Source organism: Crocuta crocuta, unplaced genomic scaffold (assembly GCF_008692635.1).
Source record: "Crocuta crocuta isolate KB4526 unplaced genomic scaffold, BGI_CrCroc_1.0 scaffold55, whole genome shotgun sequence".
NCBI lineage: Eukaryota > Metazoa > Chordata > Mammalia > Carnivora > Hyaenidae > Crocuta > Crocuta crocuta.
The window spans coordinates 4,096,774-4,119,732 of record NW_027530512.1 but is presented as its reverse complement, the minus strand read 5'-3'; the positions used below and the strand labels follow the sequence as shown (position 1 = coordinate 4,119,732).

Genomic DNA, 22,959 nt, shown 5'->3' with positions numbered 1-22,959 from the left:
AGAAGATATAATACCATAGTGTTCTCAAGATTCAAATGATTTTTTTAAAAAGGCTGGTTTATCATTTTTAAAAGAAAGTTATATGAGCAAATGCCTCTAGAAACACAAAGTCATCAGTTTGCCAATAAATAAGTAGCATTATAGATGTGAATTAAGTGTGCATTACATGAGAATATGTTGGGCTTAAAATATAGGCTTCTGTTTCTGGATAAGATACAGTAAACACATTATACCATATTCTTCCTGCTAAGTACAACAACAACAAAAAAATCCTGTACAACGTGAATCTTCTATGTTTGTTTATTTTCTTGTTTGTTTTGTTCCTNTAAATAAGTAGCATTATAGATGTGAATTAAGTGTGCATTACATGAGAATATGTTGGGCTTAAAATATAGGCTTCTGTTTCTGGATAAGATACAGTAAACACATTATACCGTATTCTTCCTGCTAAGTACAACGACAACAAAAAAATCCTGTACAATCCTGTGAATCTTCTATGTTTGTTTATTTTCTTGTTTGTTTTGTTCCCATATATCCCAGTTAGAAGTGTTACAGAATCTTCCAACCTAAAAATACTAATGGATGGAGCCAAAAAAGGCCTCATTTTGATTACATCTATTCTGTTCCAGGAGAATGTCATGAAAAAAGTTGCCCCTTGCCCTTCCTAATACCATACCTGTGGTGGCCCTGTCCATCATACCTGCCCTGCAATAATGAGGGCACCCCTACCTCTCCCAACAGGTGTTACAACTGCAGACACTCTGGACAAAATCCGTCCATTATCACCATACTGTTATAATTAGGTAGTTCCATTCTCTGCACCAGTAGAGTGGAAGGAGGATATGGAGGAAAGGGAGTTAGAGAACAGGATTTTTCAAATCTGTGTTTGACATCCAGGGTAGACCTCTGAACATCACATGCGAGGAACTGATGAGAATCAATGCAGAAAGAGGTAAGAACTGAACTCTGTATGAATACTACCTAGGGTTCACACTGGCTCTTGGTTAGCTCACAATTGGGACAGAACAAAATAACACTGAAGAAGCTTTAACAATTAAATTGACATTTGAGCCACAGTTAATAAAACTGAGCTAGGAATCTATATAGTTTGCTGCCTATTGAATTAGATCATTAAAATAGAAAGCAGAATCTCATAACATAATATTCACCGTACATCAAGAACCAGGAAGATCTTAATTCAGATGACAGAATATAAGCAATTACAGACTTGAGACAAGTGAGGAAGAAATAGAAAGCCTCGGCAAAGAAATGAATGATATTAAGGGAGAAAAACAAGTGAAAATTTTAGAACTGAAAAATGCAATAACCTGAGAAAAAACTGGCTCATGGTGGGATAGCTGTGGCAGAGGAAAGAATCAGTGCATTTGCACAATCAAACATCAGAGAGAATAAAGATTGGGGGGAAAAAGGCTAACAGAGCCTCAGAGACCTGTGTGACGTAACAGCAACAAAAATTATGTTTCTTAATTTTAGAGCCTAAGGAGAGAAGTAAGAGTGAGGGATTGAAGAAATGACTGAAAACTTCCTAAACTTGTCAAGTCAACATATTCAAGAAGGTTGAACAAATTCCTAACAGGAAGAACCCAAAGTAATCCATTTCTAGACACTTTTTAAGTAATTTGTTAAAAACTAAAGACAGGGGCGCCTAGGTGGCTCAGTCGGTTAAGCGCCCGACTTCGGCTCAGGTCATGATCTCACGGTTTGTGGGTTCGAGCCCTGCGTCGGGCTCTGTGCTCATGCTGTCTCTCTCTCTCTCTCTCTCTCTCTCTCTCTCAGAAGTAAATTAAAAAATTTAAAAAAAAAACTAAAGACAAAGGAAAAATTCTCTAAAGCAGCTAGAGAGAAGCAATGCGTTACCTGTAGTGGAACAATTTGATTGACAGTGGATTATCTCACTTAAAGACATTTTAAGTGCCAAAAGAAAAGACCTGGCAACCTAGAATTCCTCATCCAGTGAAAATATAATGAGGTGAAATAAAGACATTTTCAGATGAAGGAAAACTAAAAAGAATTCATTGCTAGCAGACTCAGTCCAAAAAAAGGAAATTCTTTTTTTTTTTTTAATGTTTATTATTTTAGAAAGAGACAGAGAGACAGAGCGCGGGTTGGGGAGGGACAGAGAGAGACACAGAATCTGAGGCAGGCTCCAGGCTGTGAGCTGTCAGCACAGACACGAACTGTGAGATCATGACCTGAGCCGAAGTCAGACACTTAACTGACTGAGCCACCCAGGCGCCCTTAAAGGAAATTCTTCAGATGGGAAGAAAATGATGACAGAAGGAAACTTGGAATGTCAGATATGGAGAAAACGCAAATGAAAGAATAGATATAGGATAATTGATTAGTCTTCTCTTAAAATTTTTAAAATGTTTGATGGGGAAGAGCAAAATTTGTAACATTGTCAGATGTAGTTTTCAATGTATATAAAGATAATCTTTAAGACAACCATATCATAAAAGGGGAGTAAAGGTAGTGAGGTTTCTACATCTCACTTGGAAATAATGTTGATATATGAGTAGACTAATAAGTTACCTGTGTGAGCATATATATATATATTTATGTACACACACACAGTCATTAACACTACTCTTTGAAGAAATGTATTTAAAAACACCAAAGATGAATCAAAATTGAATACTGAAAGTTCAAATTATGCACACAAGAGCAGGAATGGGTGTTGGATTTTGTCGAGTACTTTTTCTTTATGAATTGGCATAATCATGTGGATTTTCTTCTGGTAGATTATGTTAAATGAAATTTGAATACTTAATTACCTTTGCATTCCTGGAATAAACTCCACTTGGTCATGATATATATATATATATTACATGATATATATTACATGATATATATATCACACATATATATTACATATGTGTGTATTCATATATCACATATGTATATATGATAAAATAGGTCAAAAACGATAAAAATAATAAAATATGTTGATAATATAAAAAATACATCGACATGATAAAAAAATGGACAAAATCCAACACACTCATGATGAACACTCAGCAGACTAGGAAAAGAAGGGACATTCTTCAATCTGATTAAAAAAAAAAAAAGAATTTACCATCTGTAGGTATCATTTATCACACATAATGGTGAAAGAGTAAATGCTTTTCCCCTAAAATTGGGAATGAGGCAATGGTATCCTATCCTCTCTCATCTATTCTCTCACTCTTATTCATAGTAATAGAAGTTCTATGAAGTCCATTAAGTCAAGACAGAGAAACAAATGGAATACATACTAAGAAGAAAGAAAATTGTCCCTATTTTCAGGTGACATGATTGTTTACATAGTAAAATGCCAAGTAATCTACTAAACAATAGCAACTGCACAGCAATAAAACTCCTAGAATAAGTGAATTTATCAAAGTTGTGGGATATATGATCAACACACAAAAATTAATCGTATTTCTACCTCCTAGCAAGAAACATTAGAAACCAGAATTTTAAGAGATAATGCCATTTATAATTGCTCTAAAAACTGAAAATGCAATACTTAGGTAAAAATGGTAATGAAAGAAATTAAAGATCTAAATGAGTAAATGAATATATTATGTTCATGGGTTGGAAAACTCAACATAGAAAAAAGGTCAGGTCTTCCCAAACTGATCCATGGACTTAACTATTCCTATCAAATTCCCAGCAAGTCCTTTTTTCTTTTTGTATATATAGACAAATTGATTCCAAAATTTGTATAAAAAGGAACTAAAAAATAGCTAAAGCAATGTTGAAAAGAAGAATAACATCTGAATAATCATACTTGCTACTTTTAAGACTTAACAACTATAGCAACAGTAATCAAAATTATGGTATTAGAAGAGGGGTAAACCTATAAATTAATGAAACAGAATGAGTCCAAAATAAACCCACATGGGTATACTAAATTTTTTCATTGAGGTGAAATTTATATAACCATCCAAAATTAACAATCTTAAAATGAACAATTCAGTGGTATTTAGTGCGTTCACAAGGTTGTACAGCCATCACCACTGTCTAGCTGAACAGCATTGTGTCATCGTAAGAGAAAACCTCATTCATACTTATTAAACAGTTGCTCTCCATTTCCCCATTTCCTCTTCCCATGCCCCCTAGAAACCACCAGTCTGCATTGTCTATGGATTTACGAATTCTCAATGTTTCATATAAAAAGAATCATACAATATGTGATTTTTTTCTATCTGGCTGACTTAGATTAATGTTTTCAAGCTTCATCCATGTTGTAGCATGTATGAGTTCTCCATTCCTTTTTATGGCTGAGTAATATTCGGTTGTGTGAGTTTACTAAAATGTATTCAGCCATTCATTTGTTGATGGACATTTGGATTGTTTTCACCTTTTAAATTTCAAAATACCATTACTATTAACATGTTTCTACATGTATTTATTTGAGTAACAATTTTCAGTTGCTTTGAGTATATACTTATGAGTGGGCAATTGAGAAAGATACAAAAACAGTTCAATGGAGAAGCATTGTCTTTTCAATAAATGGTGTTGGAATTCTTGGACATCTCATAGGGAAAAAAATGAACCTTGACCTAAACTTCACATTTTACATAAAATTAACTGAAAATGGGTAGTAAATCTGACAGATAAAACAAATGTAACATGTAAAACCATAAAACTTTTAGAGGAAAATGTTGGTATAAATCTTTGTGACCTAGGCTAAAAGTTCTTAAACAGACACCAAAAGATTGATTTCTAAAAGTAAAAAAAAAATCAATAAATTGAACTTATCAAATTAAGAACTTTTGTCCTCTGAATGACCCTGTTAAAGAGGATGAAAGACAAACCTTAGACCTGATTGGAAGAAAATCTTCACAGATCACATCTCCAACAATGGTCTTGTATTCATAATGTATTAAGAACTCTCTCTATTTTTTTAAAGCTGTGTGTGGTTTTTTTTTTAAGCTAGAGAGGGAGCACACACACATGTGCATGAGTGGGGGAGGGCCAGAGAAAGAGGGAAAGAGACAGAACCTTAAGCAGGCTCTATGCTCAGCACGGAGCCTGTCACAGGCCTTGATCTCACAACCGTGAGATTTATGACCTGAACCAAAATCAAGAGTCAGATGATTAACTGACTAAGCCACCCAACTGCCCCAAGAACTCTGTAATCTAAACAATAAGAAACAATCCAGTTGGAAAATGGACAAAAGTTTTGAGCAGGCAACTTTACCAAGGAAGATACATGGTTAACAAACATGTACATGAAAAGATGTTCAAAATCATTAACGGTTAGGAAACGTAACCTGAAAACATGATGAGATCCCACTACATCCCTATCAGAAATGGCTAACAAAAAATACCAAGATTTGGAGCCACTAGCTCTCTCATATATTACTTATGGAAATATAAAATGGTATGGTCATTCTGGAAAACAGTGTGACAATTTGATTCAACAATTATACTCCTGTGTATTTATACTACAGAAATAAAAACTCATGTCCACACAAAAATCTGTATACCTACATGTAAAACAACTTAATTCGTAATACCCTAAACCTAGAAACAACCCATATGCCCTTCAATGGGTGAATAGACTGTGGCACAATCCACATAACAGACTACTTCTCGGTAATAAAAAGAAATGAACTATTGATACAATAACTTGGATGGATCTCAAGAATTTTCTGCTAAGTGATAAAGCCAATCTCAAAAGGCTTCATACTGTCTCATTTTATTTATAACATTCTCAGAGTTACTAAATGATTATCATGGATTACAGATCAGTAGTTGTCAAAGATTAACATTAGGGGAAGGGGTAGTGTAAGAGAATGTCTTTGTTTTGATGTAACAGTCTGTAGCCTGATTATAGTCCTAGTTGCATGAGTCCATACCTGTTATAAAATTTGATAGTACTATAAACCACTACTCCCCACCCCCCTAATAAAAAGGTGCATGTAAAACCTGGTGACATCCAAAGGTCTATATATTAGTTAATAATATTATGTAATGTCAATTTCCTGATACTGATAAGGAACTGTGGTTAAGTAAGATATTCTCATTGGGGAAAGCAGTGTGGAAGGTACATGGTAACTCTACTATTTGCAATTCATTGTGGTTCTTAAATTATTTAAAGATATATAGATAGCAAAAAAAATACAGTGTTAAAGATTTCTAAAACTTAATAACTTGAACTGGTTAGATCAGTGTTAAACTGAGGCAGTGAGAAAATGGTCTTAAGAGTATTTTTCATTAAAAAAATAATAGTAACTGGAGATTTCAAAGAAATTTATGCTTAGCCAACAGTGGATTCTCAGTGCATGGATAGCCACATGGAGAGATGGAAAAATGCCTTTATCCAAAGAAGAGGCAGCAGGATTTGACATCTGGTTTAGTTATTGTTGACGGTTTGATTTAAGCCGGTGAGTAGACAGGTGCTGTAAGCGCTTCTGGGACCAATGGCACTTTGCAGACTGGAAGTGCTGGCAAAACAGTATAAATTATTCTGACTTTTATTTAAAACTAAACAAAACAACAGCTTTTGCACAAGAACAAAGTTTCAACTAGTGTTTCTCTTTAGTGTCTGCGGTCCACTTCATCTTTTGACCTGGGCTAGCCAATTCCAAACTTGATTTTACTTTTCTCCTTCTTTTCCTCTTCTCTCTCTTCTTCTTTTCCTGGTCCCCTTCCTCTCCAGCATGTCTTCCCTTTTCCCTCTTTCCTCCCTCTTTCTTATCTCTTCTCCCTTTCTTCCCTTGCCCTCAATCCCTTCCCTTTTTCCCATCTCCCTCCCCCCGCTTTTTTTCTTTTTTAAAGAGTACCTGCCATATCCTTCCTGAATTTTGGTTTTGAGGAAGGAGAGCATACTTAGGCCTGTTAAGTAAAATGATGGAGGACCTTTCTGACATTCCACCTTAATTTTGAAACTAAGTTATTTTTAGACTGAGCAGTTAAGGTGGTTCTGACACCTGGGAGTCAGGCTATGAACTTATGGGGAAAAAGGTCCTTGAGGCTATATACCTTTGTACAATTGCATAAGATTGGCAGATTCTGGCTTCTCAGGTAACTTAGCTTTTCTTCTCTAGCCTTGAAGGGACTTTTGTTTACATTAGATTCTTGAATGAGAGAGTTAGATTTGGATGCATCTCATTGTTTCTCTGACTTTCTTTTGTGGCTTTTATAGTAGCAGAAAATATTACCAAATTGCTCTAGTGTACTCACCTTTTGAACCTGAAATAGAGATTTTTTTTTAAAGATCACCTGGAATATCCAGAGATGACAGAGTATACTGTCTTGATGACACCCAGTAATAGAAATGCCCCATGATGTTTGTTGTTTCTACTGGATTTGTAGAATTTGTCTTTTTTTAAAAAATGACTTTAGAACATTCAGTATAGACTTCTGGGTAGAGTGAAACTTTTAAAAGTACATTTAAAGTAAGCCAATTGTTGATTATCAAGATCTTTCCTCTTCTGTAACTGTATAGTAACCATCTGCCTTTGCCTCAGTGTGTCAGGATTACAGTCTGTTAACTATGTATCTTGATATTTTTCTTTTTTTTTCCTCCGTTGTTTCCACACTTAACATTTTATAAAATGCCTACAGGGAAATTGATTTCCTGTAGCATTTGGTAGACTACTTGTGCCTCAGCTATTGTGTTGTTCGTAACTACTCGCAACAAATTGTTCTTTGCTAGAGAAGTAGAAAGAACACCTCAATACTATCTTAACTTTGCTATGAAAGTATTCTTGTTTAATGTGTTAAGAGACAATACTTTCCAGTACTGGCTTTTAAAAATGAAAATGCTTTTAACTTTCTCTTTCATGGTTATTAACTATGCCCAGAGTCTTCATTTTAATTACCACAATGCAGTACTCCAATTCTCTTATTTGCTTCATTACCTTTTCTGCTTTGGTTGAGAAAATAATTTTAGAGAAATAAAATCAGACTGTTTCCAATACAATGAAATGCTTTCACCACACTGTTAATGAATCTCTTCTTCGTTATAACACAAAGCTAGATGTTGCAGACCTTTTTAAACAAACAAATTAAAAACTTGTTTATTCTTATGACTAGAGCAGACAAAGAATACAGTAAGATTTAACTTACCTGGCTCATTCCTTTAGTTTTTCTGACCTCTCTTCATTGGAAATAGAAGATGTCTATGGCTTAACTCCATCCTGGAGAAGGAGTGTTGTTAGTTGCTGGAAGGGTCCTTAAATGTAAGACCTGAAACCATGAAACTACCTAGAAGAAAACATAGAGGAAAAGCTCCCTGGACATTGTTTTTGACAATGAGTTTTTGGATATAACACTAAAAGCAAAAGCAACAAAAGTAAAAATCAGCAAGTAACTACAGCAAACAAAAGAACTTCTGCACAGCAAATGAAATCATGGACAAAATGAAAAGGCATCCTGTAGAGTGGGAGAAAATATTTGCAAACCATGTATCTGATAAAGGGTTAACATTCAAATTATATAGGGAATTCAACTCAATAGCAAAAAAACAAAAAGCCTAACTAAAATTTGGACTAAGGATCTGGATTGACATTTCTCAAAAGAAGACCTACAAATGATAAAGAGATCACTAATCATCAGGGAAATGCAAATCAAAATTACAATAATAAATCACCTCATACATGTTAGAAAGGCTATTATCAAAAAGATAAAAGATAACAAGTTTTGTAAAGGATGTGGACCAAAGGGAACTCTTGTACAGTATGAAGATTCTGTTTTCCATAATGGCTGTACCAATTTACATTCCCACAGTGGTGTACAAGGGTTCCTAGAACTACTGCTGATACAGTAGCCCCACTTCTCAGGAGTATATATCTGAAAGAAATGAAATCACTATCTCAAAGAGATCCTGCACCCCCTTGTTCACTGCAGCATTATTCAAAATAGTCAAAATATGGAAACAACCTATGTGTCTGTCAGTGGATAAATGGATTTTTAAAAAGATGGTATATGTACATTCCATATACACAATGGAATGTTCTTCAGCCACAAAAGAAAACCTGCTTTTCAAGATAGATGAACCTGAAGGTTATTATGCTAAGTGAATAAGACACAGACAAATATTGCATGATCTCATATGTGCAATCGAAAAAAAAGTCAAATTCATAAAAGCAGAGATCATTACAGTGGTTACCAGGAGAAAGGAGATGGGGGAAATGAGATGTTGACCAAAGGGTCTGAAGGTTCACTCATGTGGGATGAGTAAGTTCTAGAAATCTAATGTACAGTATGTTGACTGTAATTAATAATACTGGCATACCTGAAATTTGTTAAGAGAGTTGATCTCAAGAATTCTCCCCACCAAAGAGTAAATTGTATGTGAAGTGATGGATATGTTAATTAGCTTGATTGTGGTAATCTTTGCCTAGTGTGTATATATGTACGTGTGTGTATATACACACACACGTATCAACATGTTTGTATGCCTTAAATATATACAGTTTTTATTTGCCTAGTATACATATATCCACAAGGCTAGGGGAGTGACCAGGTAAGTGCTCTGAGCCTACACTTCTTGTTGAATTTTATATTAAAGATACCATGGGAGGATGGATAAGAACACTGAACAATAGATTGGGAGAGCTGAATTCTAAATTCTGGCTTCATTGCCACCCATTTATTTTTGTTACTGTTGGTGTAACATCACCTTTGTCTCCCTACATGCAATTCAATTGAACGAATAGTTATGGAGCGTTTACTCTTTGCAAGAGATTTCTGGAGATACTATGTCCAGTTTATATTGACTAATTTTTGTTTGTTTGTTGTTAATTTAGCCTTTTTCTACAATGCTTTTGTTCTGTAGTAAATCTAAACAGATAAGTGGGGAAAATTACATGGTAGCTGGAAAATTTTTCTCTGAAGAGTCTTTTACTTGTGTATATTGGTAATCTAAATAGTTGTGGCAAAAGACTTTATCGGTGATTTAATTTAAAAGCCACGGAATCGGTACTATTTTGTAATGTTACATCATTAATTCAAAATTACTACTAACTTATTAAATGAAAGTAGTGAAAACTTCTAAATCTTAGCAGTGCCTACATAATATAAGAATAACTGTTTAACTGATTTAAAATTATTCTTTTTAGCAAAGTAGAAATTACACTGGCTTCCTAATTTGAAATATGTTCAATAGTAACTATTTTCATATTTTAACCAAAGTAAAAAAGACTAAAATATTTTAGCATTATGATGCTGCCTTTAGTGAATTAGTAATCATTTAGGTTTAAGAGATGCTGCTTCTATTAGTGTACCATCTTTGAGGCACATTGATTTCTATATATACTTCTCAGTTTTGATTTACAGGATAATGAGAACAAATAGGGCTGTCTTGGCTACAGAATTATAACTGTAAAAGTGTTCCATAACAGTGTTGGCTCTTAAAGGTCCATGATTGGGCCACCTTGTAGCACTAAATGCAAAAAATACTGCATTTGTCCAATGTGAAATCATGTCTCTTGAGATTATGAGGGTAAATGAGATAGTATGTTTGAATTAGCTGTGAGCATATACCATGTCATTTAGTTTCATGGTATCTCTGAGAAGGAAAGATGAGTGAAAATAAAGAGATTGTGGAGGGAGGTAATTTTTGTCACAATTTTAAATTAACAAGATGAATCAAAATTGCACAGTTTAATTCATAACAGAGCCTGAATTAGAACAAAATTCTACCTTAAACTTCTCTATGCAAACTAGAGTATGTTGTTTCAAGTTATTTTGATAAATTTACCTCCTATTTCTAAAACTTGAATAATTGCAAGGAAGAAGAATATATGTGCCTATTAATGAATCTGACTTTAAGAAGACCCTGTATATAAAAATCCCACATTATAAATAGAGTTTAGAGAGTTTATAATTTTACTCTGCTCTTAACTATCATTCTTTACAATACGGACTCCTATTTAATAGTGAAAGAAGTACTTTTACTTATCCTTTCAGAAACACAATAAATTTTATTTTTTAAAGTTTAGCTTAAATACAGTTTTATTTATAACCCTTTCTCGTCCAGCTGTGATTTTTTTTCCTCTTCTATTCCTTAATTTCTTGTTTATCACAGTCTTACAACATTTAAGTTGCCTGTTTATATTATTTATATATGATTTCTTATTCTGTTGGATTGTCCTCTCCTAAGTTTTGTTGTATATATTAAATGCTTAATAGATACTTATTTAATGAACAAAAGTTCACCTATACGTGATCAGTGAGTGATGCTCAAGACAGAAGGAGGGAGAAGTGAGTGAGAACTCTCCCAGGGGACTTAGGAAGGAGGTATTTTCAATCTGTATTTCCCCGTCTTCTACTCCCAAATGAGAAGTACTTCCTAGTGGCACTTCTGCTGGAAGTGTATCATATGCTACGCATACACATGTGGGGTGTGTGTGTGTGTGTGTCCGTGTGTGTGTGTGTGTGTGTGTGTGTGGTGAGTGTGGTGAGTGGAGACTATCATAAAAGGGAGGAAGGGGAAAGATGGAAAGAATCACCATATAGAACAAAGCAATATGCCTGCATTCTTAGATAACTGGTAGAGAAATGTAGAAGAAAGTGCATTAGGCACACTAGAAGCAATTTAAAAACAGGTTTTATCATCAGAAATAGCTACTCTGTTAAAGTGTGAGCATAATTAAAGCTGTTTTTATAGTACAGAGGCCTTTCTGTATATTCTTGCTTATGGATAAGACATACCTTCAAGCCTTTTGCAGACAAAGTGTAAAAACAAGGATCAGTAGTAATTGATAAAGGCTATTTGGCAAGAAATTTTGAAGACTATGCATACATACATATGCATGCCCATGTGTGTGTAACAACAGTTTGTTTCCCTTTTATAGACTCCTATAAATCTCTGTGCTACTCGGCTGTGGTGGATAACAAAAACTTAGGTCAGATAAAGGGGTTTCCCTGTAAGGTTTCTTTACATCTGAATAAGTCCCTGCCCACCTCAGAATTGTTGCTTTGTTTACCTTATTACCATCTGCTTGGTTTTTTTTCTACATACTTATTCTGGTGAGCCTAATCTTGTGTTAGAAACACATAGGATTTTTTTCTTTCTATTTCTCACTCTGTCTGTCTTTTATGAACAAGATCTTGAGAATTTTTCACACTTTTAAATATTTTTGTAAAAAAAAATGGGCTGTGGCTCTGCACTTCTTCAGTGCTTTATTTACTGTTCTCATTCTAGTCATTCAGTTTTTCTTCTCTTATTGCTAACCTTGGAGTCTTCCATTGATTACTCTGTAAATATGTAGACTTTTTCCATTCCAGAACCAACATAGTAGATTTCTTTCCTTTCTACATGTTACTTATGACTTAACAGAGAGATTGAATACAGTCTCAATTTAGCTTGAATTAAGGCACATTAAAACTCTTGAATGAAGCTTCATTTCATAAACTGTTCATGTCTATCTTTCTCTTAGGACTCAGTTCTTATGCTTGAAGCATTGTTTTCTAATTAAACTCAGGAAACACAGATTCCTTTTCTGTGTCTTAAATGCAGATATGTCTTCTTATTATAAAAAAAAGTCTAGTTTCAAACATTTAATTATTCTGTTTCTTCACTTTTTTTCCTTAAAATATGAAGGTTAATATGTGATGTAATAGGGTATATTACATGTGAGGTATATGGCATATATATATATGTATATATATATATACAATTCTATATATTGAAAAACAGTTCTAAAAGAAAAAAGTTATTGAAAAATATATAAAGAATATTTTCTTTTTCATTCATATGAATTTAGAAATACTCATGTGCTGCATTTCTTAAAATCACGAAAAATCTGACAAATGTTGTGTTCTTTATTTGCCCTGTTGATAAACTATTGAGTTAATAATAAAGCTATGGATCATTTTGAGAGTGTTACTTATTCCCAGGATCCTTATATAATATTGGATAGAGAGTAAATGATATTGGTCTCTCAATAACATATCACCTATCCTTCTGTTCTTCTCAAATCTTTTGTTGCTAAACCAACTGGAGTCTTAAGTGAAAAAGTCTTAAGTGAAAAGAATCAGCAACTCTAGTACTTGATTGGGGGAACAGTATTGATCAAATCTTGCCAAATTTTATCTGGACTTTCTCAGACTTATGAGGGCTCTACCTCTTCAGAAGGCTCTTGATGCTATAGGTTATATTTTGATCTAAAAAGACCAGCCTCAGTGGCACATTTGAGTGTAAAAATTACCTCTTCTGAAAGCAGCTGTGCTGCATTTTCCCTTCTCAGCTTTTCCTTCAGAATCATTTTATATCTTCACCTTCCTAGCTTTTGTTTCTGGGGCTCTGCTTGACAAAACAGATGATACCCTTGGAAAATAGCTGTAGATTTGTGGTTTGGAGACTGCCTTTTTTCAAGTCTCATATAAATTGAAAACTGGTTACTTTGCTTCTTACTTTGTGAGAGAAAAGATTCTGTTCCTGAAGGCACCCATCCTTTCTCTTACCTTGCAGACAGAACAGCTTAAAACTTCTAATTTAAAGTCCTTGTCAAAACAAAATTTTATTTGAAGAACTAAGATGCCTAGAGATATTTAACAATAGCCCATACGAATTACAGCAGAGTTGAAACTTTAGAATAAAAACAAAGTCTCTCATTACCTAACCCTATTACACCTACTGTTAGATAATATTAAGTGTTTTAACAGTTACTATTTTTTATAGCAAGGTACACAAATATAAAAGGCACCTCCTGATTAAAAATTGGCATAACAATGGTTGGGCAGATGGGTGAAATAGATAATATTTTAATAATGTTGTTTGGTGACAAATGGTGACTACACTTATCATGATGAGCGCTGAGTAATGTAAAGAATTGTTGAATTATTATGTTGTATACCTGAAACTAACATTACACTGTATGTTAATTATACTTCAAAGATTAAAAAATTGGTATAACACAGCCTCAAGACAGCCAATGTAGAACATATTCTACATTTTATTGTGAAAATTACTAGTAGCTATCATCATTAGTTTTAAAAAAAAATAAGTTTTGTAACTGACATTTTATAATTGTTGAACTCACATTTTTTTATTCAGTGGTTTCACTTCCATAATGAAAAAGTGCATTTTGTTTGTGATATCTAGAACTCTGTGGAGATAGTTGGAATTAATAGGTGAATTACAGTTTTTCATTTAAAACGATTTAAGTTTCACCTGGGAAGGTAAACTCAGAGTGCGAGTATAGCTGGCATAAATAAATTATCTTGCTTCTTGCATAATGATCTCATCAATGTATGCAACTTTAAATTCAGAGATGATCATGCTTGCATATTCTGAGTGATGGAGAAGTGAAAGGTTATTTTTTTTTTATGTAACTGCTTAATTTCATATTTAGTGGTGTTCCCTAAGCAACTGTTCTTTTTCACTGCCATCTCTCTAAAATAAATGTTCAGTGGTTTCTTTGAAATTCAATCCTTAAAGCTGGCTTTTTTGCTTAGTAAAATACACTGGATCAATCTTGGCTTATTATATGATTTTTGACACTTGTCACTTATAAAGAGAAGATGGCCTCTCTTCACCTTCGTCTTTCTCCCTGATAGAACCCCAAGGACTGCAGCAAAGCCAAGAAGCTAGTATGTAATATCAACAAAGGCTGTGGCTATGGCTGTCAACTCCATCATGTGGTCTACTGCTTCATGATTGCATACGGCACTCAGCGAACACTCATCTTGGAATCTCAGAATTGGCGCTATGCTACTGGTGGATGGGAAACTGTGTTTAGACCTGTAAGTGAGACCTGCACAGACAGATCTGGCACCTCCACTGGACACTGGTCAGGTAAGAAGCTTGAGCAGTATTTCACATCTCTGGGCTGAACTTCCATGTTTGAAATTATCAGATTTCTAGGCACAGCTTTATGGCTCATGCTAATCTTTTTCTCTGGATCCATGACTGTTCAAAATAACCAAGGTAAAATCTAGAACGATATTTTATTTAAAATGTGCTGTATGACCTATTTAATTTCTGATGTTCATTTTTATCTGGACTTAGCAAAACCACTAAGTTTTTTTAAGGAATGACATTTACTCTTACTGAACTTATTTGATACACATAATTATCTAATTTGATACTCATAATTATCTAATAAGGTAAGTCGATATATGAGAATCTTCTGCACACCTGAGAGTCTATTAAGACACTGTCTTCTGATTGAGTAGGTCTGCGGGGGGAGGGGGGCTGTGTGCTGAGAATTTGAATTTCTAACAGAGTTTCTGAGTCCAGGGACCACACTTTGAGAACCACTGAGCCAGACCATGCAGGTACCTTTTTATCCATTTCACAGTAGAGGACAATGAAACCCAGTTTGCTTTTGCAATTTTCATTTTATTCAAGAAACAGTTAATGTGAGTAAGATACTATGCTAGACATTATAAGAGGTATAAAGATCATTAAGAAATTTTCTTTATTTCCAAGAATTTAGTAATAGAGGAAGTAGAATATAGAGTTTCTCACTGCTAATCTACTGTTCTTTCTACAATGATGATCTTTGAACAAGGTCTAAAGGTGGGCTACCTTTGTTAAAATCCTCACTTTATCAGTTTGTAATCTTGGGCAAGTTACTTAACCTTAGGCCTTAGTTCTCTCATCAGTAAAATGAGAGATAATAATTTACTTACCTCTTCGAGTTGTTGGTTAAATTAAGCAAAATAATGTATGTAATGCACTTAGCATAGTACTTGAACATGAACTCTAGTACATATTAGCTGTTGTTAATGGCCTTTATTCATTGGATAAATATACGATAGAGTACATACAGCTTGGCAGACACTGAACTAAGTTTAGTAGGTGAAATCCTAAGGAAGGCAATACACTATCTCTGCAGTTTCGTCTTGTGGGAAGTCAAAATCTTTTCAAAAGGCTGAGGCATCTCTGTTAATATAATTTCTCATGGAGCTGAGCATCTTTTTTCACAAGTTTAAAACACTAGATGTGGAATAAGAAGCTATGTCATTGGCAAAGTGAGTAACTTTAGTTCCTTTGTTTCTTTTTACCTCTGTTGGAAAATAACAGATAATATCTGACTCTTCACAGAAGTGCAGGAAAGTTCATTGGGTAATTTTTTTTTAAAATGCTTTATTTCTGAGAGAGAGAGAGACAGCATGAGCAGGGGAGGGTCAGAGAGAGAGGGAGACACAGAATCTGAAGCAGGCTCTAGGCTCTGAACTAGCTGTCAGCACAGAGCCCGACGCAGGGCTTGAACCCACAAACCGTGAGATCATGACCTGAGGTGAAGTTGGATGCTTAACCAACTGAGCCACCCAGACGCCCCTGGGTAATTTTTATAAAATGTTTTAAGTTACTCTGTAAAGGGTTCTATATGAATTTAAAGTATTATTTTGTGATCTTAGTTTTGTCTTAGGATGATTTAGGAGCCTTATTGTATATATCAATACATTTTTTTCTTTGTAACCCCAAATTTTATTTTTTATTTTTTTAAGTTTTTTTTTTATATCTTTATTTCATTTTGAGAGACAGAGAGCGAATGATGGAGAGGCAGAGTGAGAGAGAGGAAGTCACAAAATCTGAAGCAGGCTCCAGGCTCTGAACTGTCAGCACAGAGCCCGATGCGGGGCTCGAACCCACAGACTGTGAAATCATAACCTGAGCCAAAGTCGGACACCCAACCAACTGAGCCACCCAGATGCCCCTGTAGCCCCAAGTTTTAAAGTGAACCTCTTACTCTAGAACCTTAGCTGAGCTTTAATTTTGAGGTTATATCTTCAATTAATCTGGTCTGTAGTTCACAGCTAGTGCAAACAGATTAGATATCAAGGTTAAGAATATACAGGAAAAGCAGTTCTGTCAAACTGATTGTGGCTAACTTTTTCATTTTGGAAACTTACTTTAAACTTCAAGCCTCTTTGATTGTGGAAGTACATAGCCAGAATAGGGCAATGTTCTTGTGTTTACCTGTTTCTAGGGAGGGGCAACTTTTGGAATTGTAGTCAGTTAATAGAAAAGTAAAATTGGCCTCTCTAGTCTTAACCAAATTTAGTATATAACTTGGCCTTGCCTAGAAGCTACAACTAGTTATTTGGTTTGATTTTTAATCCTTTCTCCTGCGTTTTGTAGTCTGTAGTGGCAACTACAAGATATGAAGGTTAAACAGGCTTGGATTTGAAACATGCAGAATTTCTTAAAGTTTTAGTTAAACAGGTTCTAGAAATCATCCTTCTTTTATTTATGAGGATTCTAAGGCCTAGTAGATACCAGGTGATTTATCATGCAGCTTATAAATGGCAGAACTTTGGTTGGCACATTGACTTCCACCTACCCTCAGTCTGCATCCTTCCCAATGAACTCAGGCCAAATACCTTACCAATTAGAACAATGACAGGCATAGAGACTGTGCTGAATGTCAAGGAACTAAATAAAATTACCGATTTTATTTACTACCCTCCATCCTATAACTTTTTCCAAACCTTCCATATAATTTCCAGTACTTAAGCATTATCAGTGGTATTTTCTTCTCAATCATTCGCAGTCCCTGATTTTAAAGAAGTCATTTTATCGTGGTAACACAGAATTATAATTTTAATTAATAGGTCTTTCTTTTATCACTACAGGTATTGTATAAAATCATATATTTTTCTTTGTACTAGCAAATTAAACTGTGCCTGTTGGACACCTTTAATTAATTAAATTAGTGATTATTTTCAGTATGCTTGCAGAACTCATTGTAACTAAAATAATTTAGTTGCTAATCTTGGATATAAAAAAAGGAAGAGATTTATGTTTGAGCTTAGAATATGTTATTTTTATGAAAGCTGTGGTAGCCATCCACTTCTGTTTCTGTTTATATCCATTATCTGTATATGTACCTTTTGGAGAAACTAGCCTATTTTTAGAATTAGAGGAAACAGAATGAATTTTAATAAGCTCTTTAACATTAATTCTTCAGTTAGCCATAAATCAGCTTCTACATCTGTTATTGTACTGACTTGTATAAAGAATCTTGGGATATTTCCCCTGGCACCATTGCCATGAAATTATTATTGTTTATACACACTTGACATGATGTGCCTGCAGGTGGAATTCAGTGGTTTCTATTGAAATCTGTCACCAGTACAGGAATTAGTATGCACATCTGATCATTTCAGTAGCTAAATCATACCTCGTTGTAGGTTGAGTTGTTTTTCTCCTTCATTATATATAAAACCATATCCTTTGTAGTAGGTAATTTGGTTAAGTGAAGCAAAATATTCAAAATTATGCTTCCAGTTAAAAATAATAATAATATTTCCCATCACCTGTAGATGTTGTGTCTGTTCTAAATTTGCTGATAAAATGGTCAGTTTATTTTCCTATATCACAAGATGTTTCCTAAACCTGAACTAACTCCATGATTCTTCCAAATAGATTCCTTATGATAATTCAGAATGGAATCTTGGTACTTAATGGTTTGAAGTATCTTTCAACAATTAATTAATTTTTTAAATATATATTAACTATGTCAGGCTACTATGATGACCAGCTTCTAAAATGCTTATCTAGTTGATATAAATACTCTTGAGTAGATACTTAGCAACAAAGAACTGCAACCATTTAAACTTAGTTCTCTACTGTTTTTTCCATTCTAAAAATTAAACATTTATTCAGATTAGCAGTTAAAACACTTTGGCTGTTTTGTATTTCCTTCTATTGTCTTTTCTCACTGTCCTAATAAATATGTAGTAAATTGAACTAACTTAATTTGGTAAATCTAATTATAAAATTTTCTTTTAAATGAAAATAATGACTAGTAACAAAAAAAATTTCTAAATATGATAAAATTTAATTCCCTGGAGATGCCTGATTTAAGTACATCTTCAGGTAGATTACCATTTGCTATATTCAGTTATCTAAACTTGGTGGTTACCCTCTCTCCATACCTCATTTCAAAAAGGTTTTGCACAAAGAGTTTTACTTGTCATCCTTATATGGAGACAATCTTAAAATAAAAGTAATTTAGGAAAACCACCTGCTGTGTTCTAGGCACCATGCTGGACTATGTGAAGAAGACAGATAGTCCCTGCCCTGTCAGGGGCAACCTAGGGAGAAAGGCAGGCAGCCAAATGGACCACTAAAATATGTTATGATATAGGTAAGTTGATAGGTCTCCAAAGCACTTACCTAATACACATTTGGCATTTTTCTGGAAGAAAAGACTTTTATTTATTTATTTTTAAATATTTATACATTTTTGAGAGAGAGACAGAGAACAAGCTGGGGCAGGGGGCAAGAGGGGGACAGAGGATCTGAAGTGGGCTCTGCACTGACAGTAGAGAGAGTCTGATGTGGGGCTCAAACTCACAAACCACAGGCTCATGACCTGAGCCAAAGTCAGACTGACGGACCCATCCAGGCACCCCTGGGATAAGTGACTTTTAAGCTGAGACCCAAAGTATGAGTAGGAGTCAGCCAGGTAGAGATTTGGTAGAAGAATTTTCTTCATTGTAGAGTTCATTGTAGAGATTGATTTTTGAGAGACTAAAGTTTTGGTTTGAAAATGTGCCACACAGTTTCTGTTTGATGGTTGTATGATTTTGTTCCTCCCTAAAACCAACGGGTCTTAATTCAAGACTCAAAGTTCTTTGGTTTGCTTTTGCATCAGAGAGGGCAAAAATTGGCTTTCAGCTGGCTCTTGATGTTAGCTAGGAACCATTAAACTTTTTTTTTAATTAAATTATTGTTTCATTTTTAATGTTTTTTAGAGTTTACTCTTGGTAAAATTTTAAAAATTAACAAATACTACAAAGTCATAAAGCTCAGGAAAAAACAACATAATATTTTTATTGATTAACTATGTAAAACACTTCTATAATGCTATTTTCCTTGCATTTAAAAATTGGATAATTTATATGATAACAGTTTTGCATTATCATTTTACATGAAAACAAAAGAAGGGTAATTCAGTCTTCTAGCTTGGTTAATCAAATTATTTTTCAAATTTTATTGAGATATAATTCATATAATACTGTATTAGTTTAAGGTGTACAACCTATAATTTGATATAGGTGTACATTGTGAAGATATAGTTAATGCAGTAGATTTAGTTAATATCCATCATCTCACATACTTACTTTTTTTTCTTGTGATAAGAACTTTTAAGATTTACTCTTTTAGCAACTCGCAAATACAGAGTACAGTATTGTTCACTATATTCAGCATGGTGTACATTATATCCCCAGAACTAATTTATCTTTTAATTGTAAATTTGTACCTTTTGACCTCCTTCGCACTTTCCCTCCATCCCTACCCTTCCCTATCTCTGGCAACTACCAATCTGTTCTTTGTTTCTGTGAGTTCAGTTTTTTTAGATTCCACATACAAATGAGATCATACAGTATTTGTCTCTCTCTCTGACTTATTTTCACTTAGCCTAATGTCCTCAAGGTCCATCCATGTTATCACAAATGCTGGGATTTCCTTCTCCCTCATGACAGAATAATATTCATGTGTGTGTGTATTTTCTTTATCCATTCATCCATCGGTGGATATGTACGTTGTTCCTATGTCTTGGCTATTGTGAATAATGCTGCAGCGAACATGAAGGTGCAGTGATTTCATTTCCTTCAGGTACGTATCCAGAAGTGGGATTGCTGGATCAACATGATAGTTCTACCATTAAACTCTTTAAGCCAATATCTCGTCTTATATCAAAAGGAAAATCTTTAGCAAGCAAAGCACAAATTAAATTATACTTCAAATTTTCCTGTGAAACTAATATTTTTAACTTTTGTAAAAATACTAACATGTCTATTAGAATTATCTAAATGGTCCAGCCAGGGTATACCCTTAATAATGGCTAATCTCATGTTGATATTGATTAATAAAGTGGTTCAGAGTCTATAGACATAATATACCTATTAGGATAGACTATGGGTATGCTACTGTGTGGCATTTTTACAATAATATTTTCAACTTTTTATGATTGATTAATAGAGACTCCAAATAAGTGCAAATAATATTTTAGACCCTTCTGCTGCAAAAACATCTTGGTTTCTCTGGTTAGGTAATGCAACAGAGGAAAAGATCCTGGACTGTGAGTTTTACCATATCGGATCTCACTTCTGTTATTTTTAGCCTTCTGAATTTTGGCAATTAATTATAGCTTCTGAACTTCAGTTTTGCTCTACAAAAAGCTCCTGATACACAATACCTACCTCCCTATCAACTTTTATAGGCTATAATCACAAGGGAAAGTTATTAAAAGCTATAACAGGTATTAAGATGATTTTCGCATACAGTTTATTTTCATTGTGTATGTTTGGTCCCCAGATTTTAAAACACAAACATGACAATGGACTATATTGTTAGATTATAACTTGCAACAACAGGAAAGTTATCTTTTTACTCTAAGGTGAAAATCAAGCCTCTAGAGGAGCTTCATATAGCTTTTCCTTTCTAAAATTACAGAATTAAATGAAAAAATTGAAAGAGAACCAGAGAGGAGAAAACTTCTGAGAATAACTTATAGACATTAAAACATCTCTGTGCTTAGTAGGCCCACCATTTAATCATAATAAAATTCTGTACCAAACAGTCTTCCCTGCAGCTACCCTAACCTCCATCTCAATATTTTTTCTATACCAACACACCTCAGATAGAAGATTTACTCCCACCTATAATAGTGGCTAACAGTAGTTAGTGATTTTTAAACTACGTGAGTTTGGGGCCAAGAGGTGGCGACACAGGGAGAACGGCTTGGAGAGTGAGTTGTTGCCATACATGGTTGAAAAGCTAGCTGTCCATGTTTCAAGATTCTAATGGGTTTCTCTGCCATACATTCCAGTCCTCTTAGAATTACTGACCTAAACAAGTATCATTGCAGGTACATAAGGACTTTAGTTTCAACATATATGACTTCTGTTTTGCTATTCATGGTTCATAAAAGAAAGATCTTTGTTTTAGCAATGTAAAATACCAGTCAGATTATACGTGTGTCTCAGAAGAACTCAAACTGCTTTTCACTGTGACATTTCCTTTATCTTCAGCTTCCCACTTAAGGGCATAAAAAGACATGTATCAGTTATAGTTAGGAAATACAGAAATACAGGATTAGGGAACTGAAGCTTTGTCCACACAACAGCCTTGCCCAGGGTGAGCCCACATAGATGTTTATTTCCAAATTTAGCCTACAAGTGCTTCTCAAATTGAGTTACATGTAAACTTGGAAAAAGTGAGTCAGAGGTTTATAAACTGCCAGGATAAACATGGTAAATTTTCCTGAAAATTGATACAATTTTATTTGCTGGTGTATAAGTTAAATTATTTTCAAATAATAAAACAAACAGAATATGTAATGGTGTAAAATGAAAAATTTGATGAAGCATCAAACTTTAGCCCATTGGTTTAGACCAGGCTTCATACTCTTAATAGTATCTAAGTTTACTCTCCTCTGCTATTAGGAGCATTTTGATGAAAAACTTTTAAGAAGTACCATTCTGTATTTGAATTTTTAGTTTATCTTTAAGGGGAAACTCCAGAGGGCGATAGGCCTTAGGTGTTCTGGGCTACTTACACAATGCCAAGCACTCGATCAGAGCACAGTAAATGCAACAAAAGAAACAAATCAAACCCACCTCTCCTGCATCGTGGTCCAAATCTGTTATCCTACAAGCTGTGTAAAGCACTTTTGCTAAATTATAGATTTTGTTTTTTAAAATAAATGTTTATCACTAAGAATTAATCTTTTTAGCAATATATTCTGGCCTTTTTAGACAAGGTTCTGGCAGAATGAGTTCAGAGATGAAAAGAGTTACGATTTAGAAGTAGCAATACATAATTAGCATCAAAGTCACTGTGGAGTGGAAACAATTTCATTGGCAAAGTTTTTGAAAATCCCTTTAAGTCTAGTTAGAACATATCCAAGGATGCTAGACCTAGAAATAGAATTCAGGTGCTCTTATTCCCTGTGGGATGTCTGGGCCACATAGCCATGATATCTGTCTCAAATTATCAGTGTTTTTACACCTTTATGCTACAAGTGTGTT

The 22,959-nt window shown here is 34.2% G+C and overlaps 1 protein-coding gene across 18 annotated transcripts in view; it reads left to right on the top strand.

The window, feature by feature from the left end:
- FUT8 (fucosyltransferase 8) overlaps positions 1–22,959 on the top strand; it is a 309,441-nt gene that overhangs the window by 234,946 nt on the left and 51,536 nt on the right. For all 18 annotated transcript variants that reach the window (XM_077767165.1, XM_077767167.1, XM_077767159.1 and 15 more), the window contains one exon: positions 14,524–14,761. In XM_077767165.1, coding sequence (XP_077623291.1) covers positions 14,524–14,761 — 238 coding nt within the window. The remainder of the gene's footprint in view (positions 1–14,523; positions 14,762–22,959) is intronic.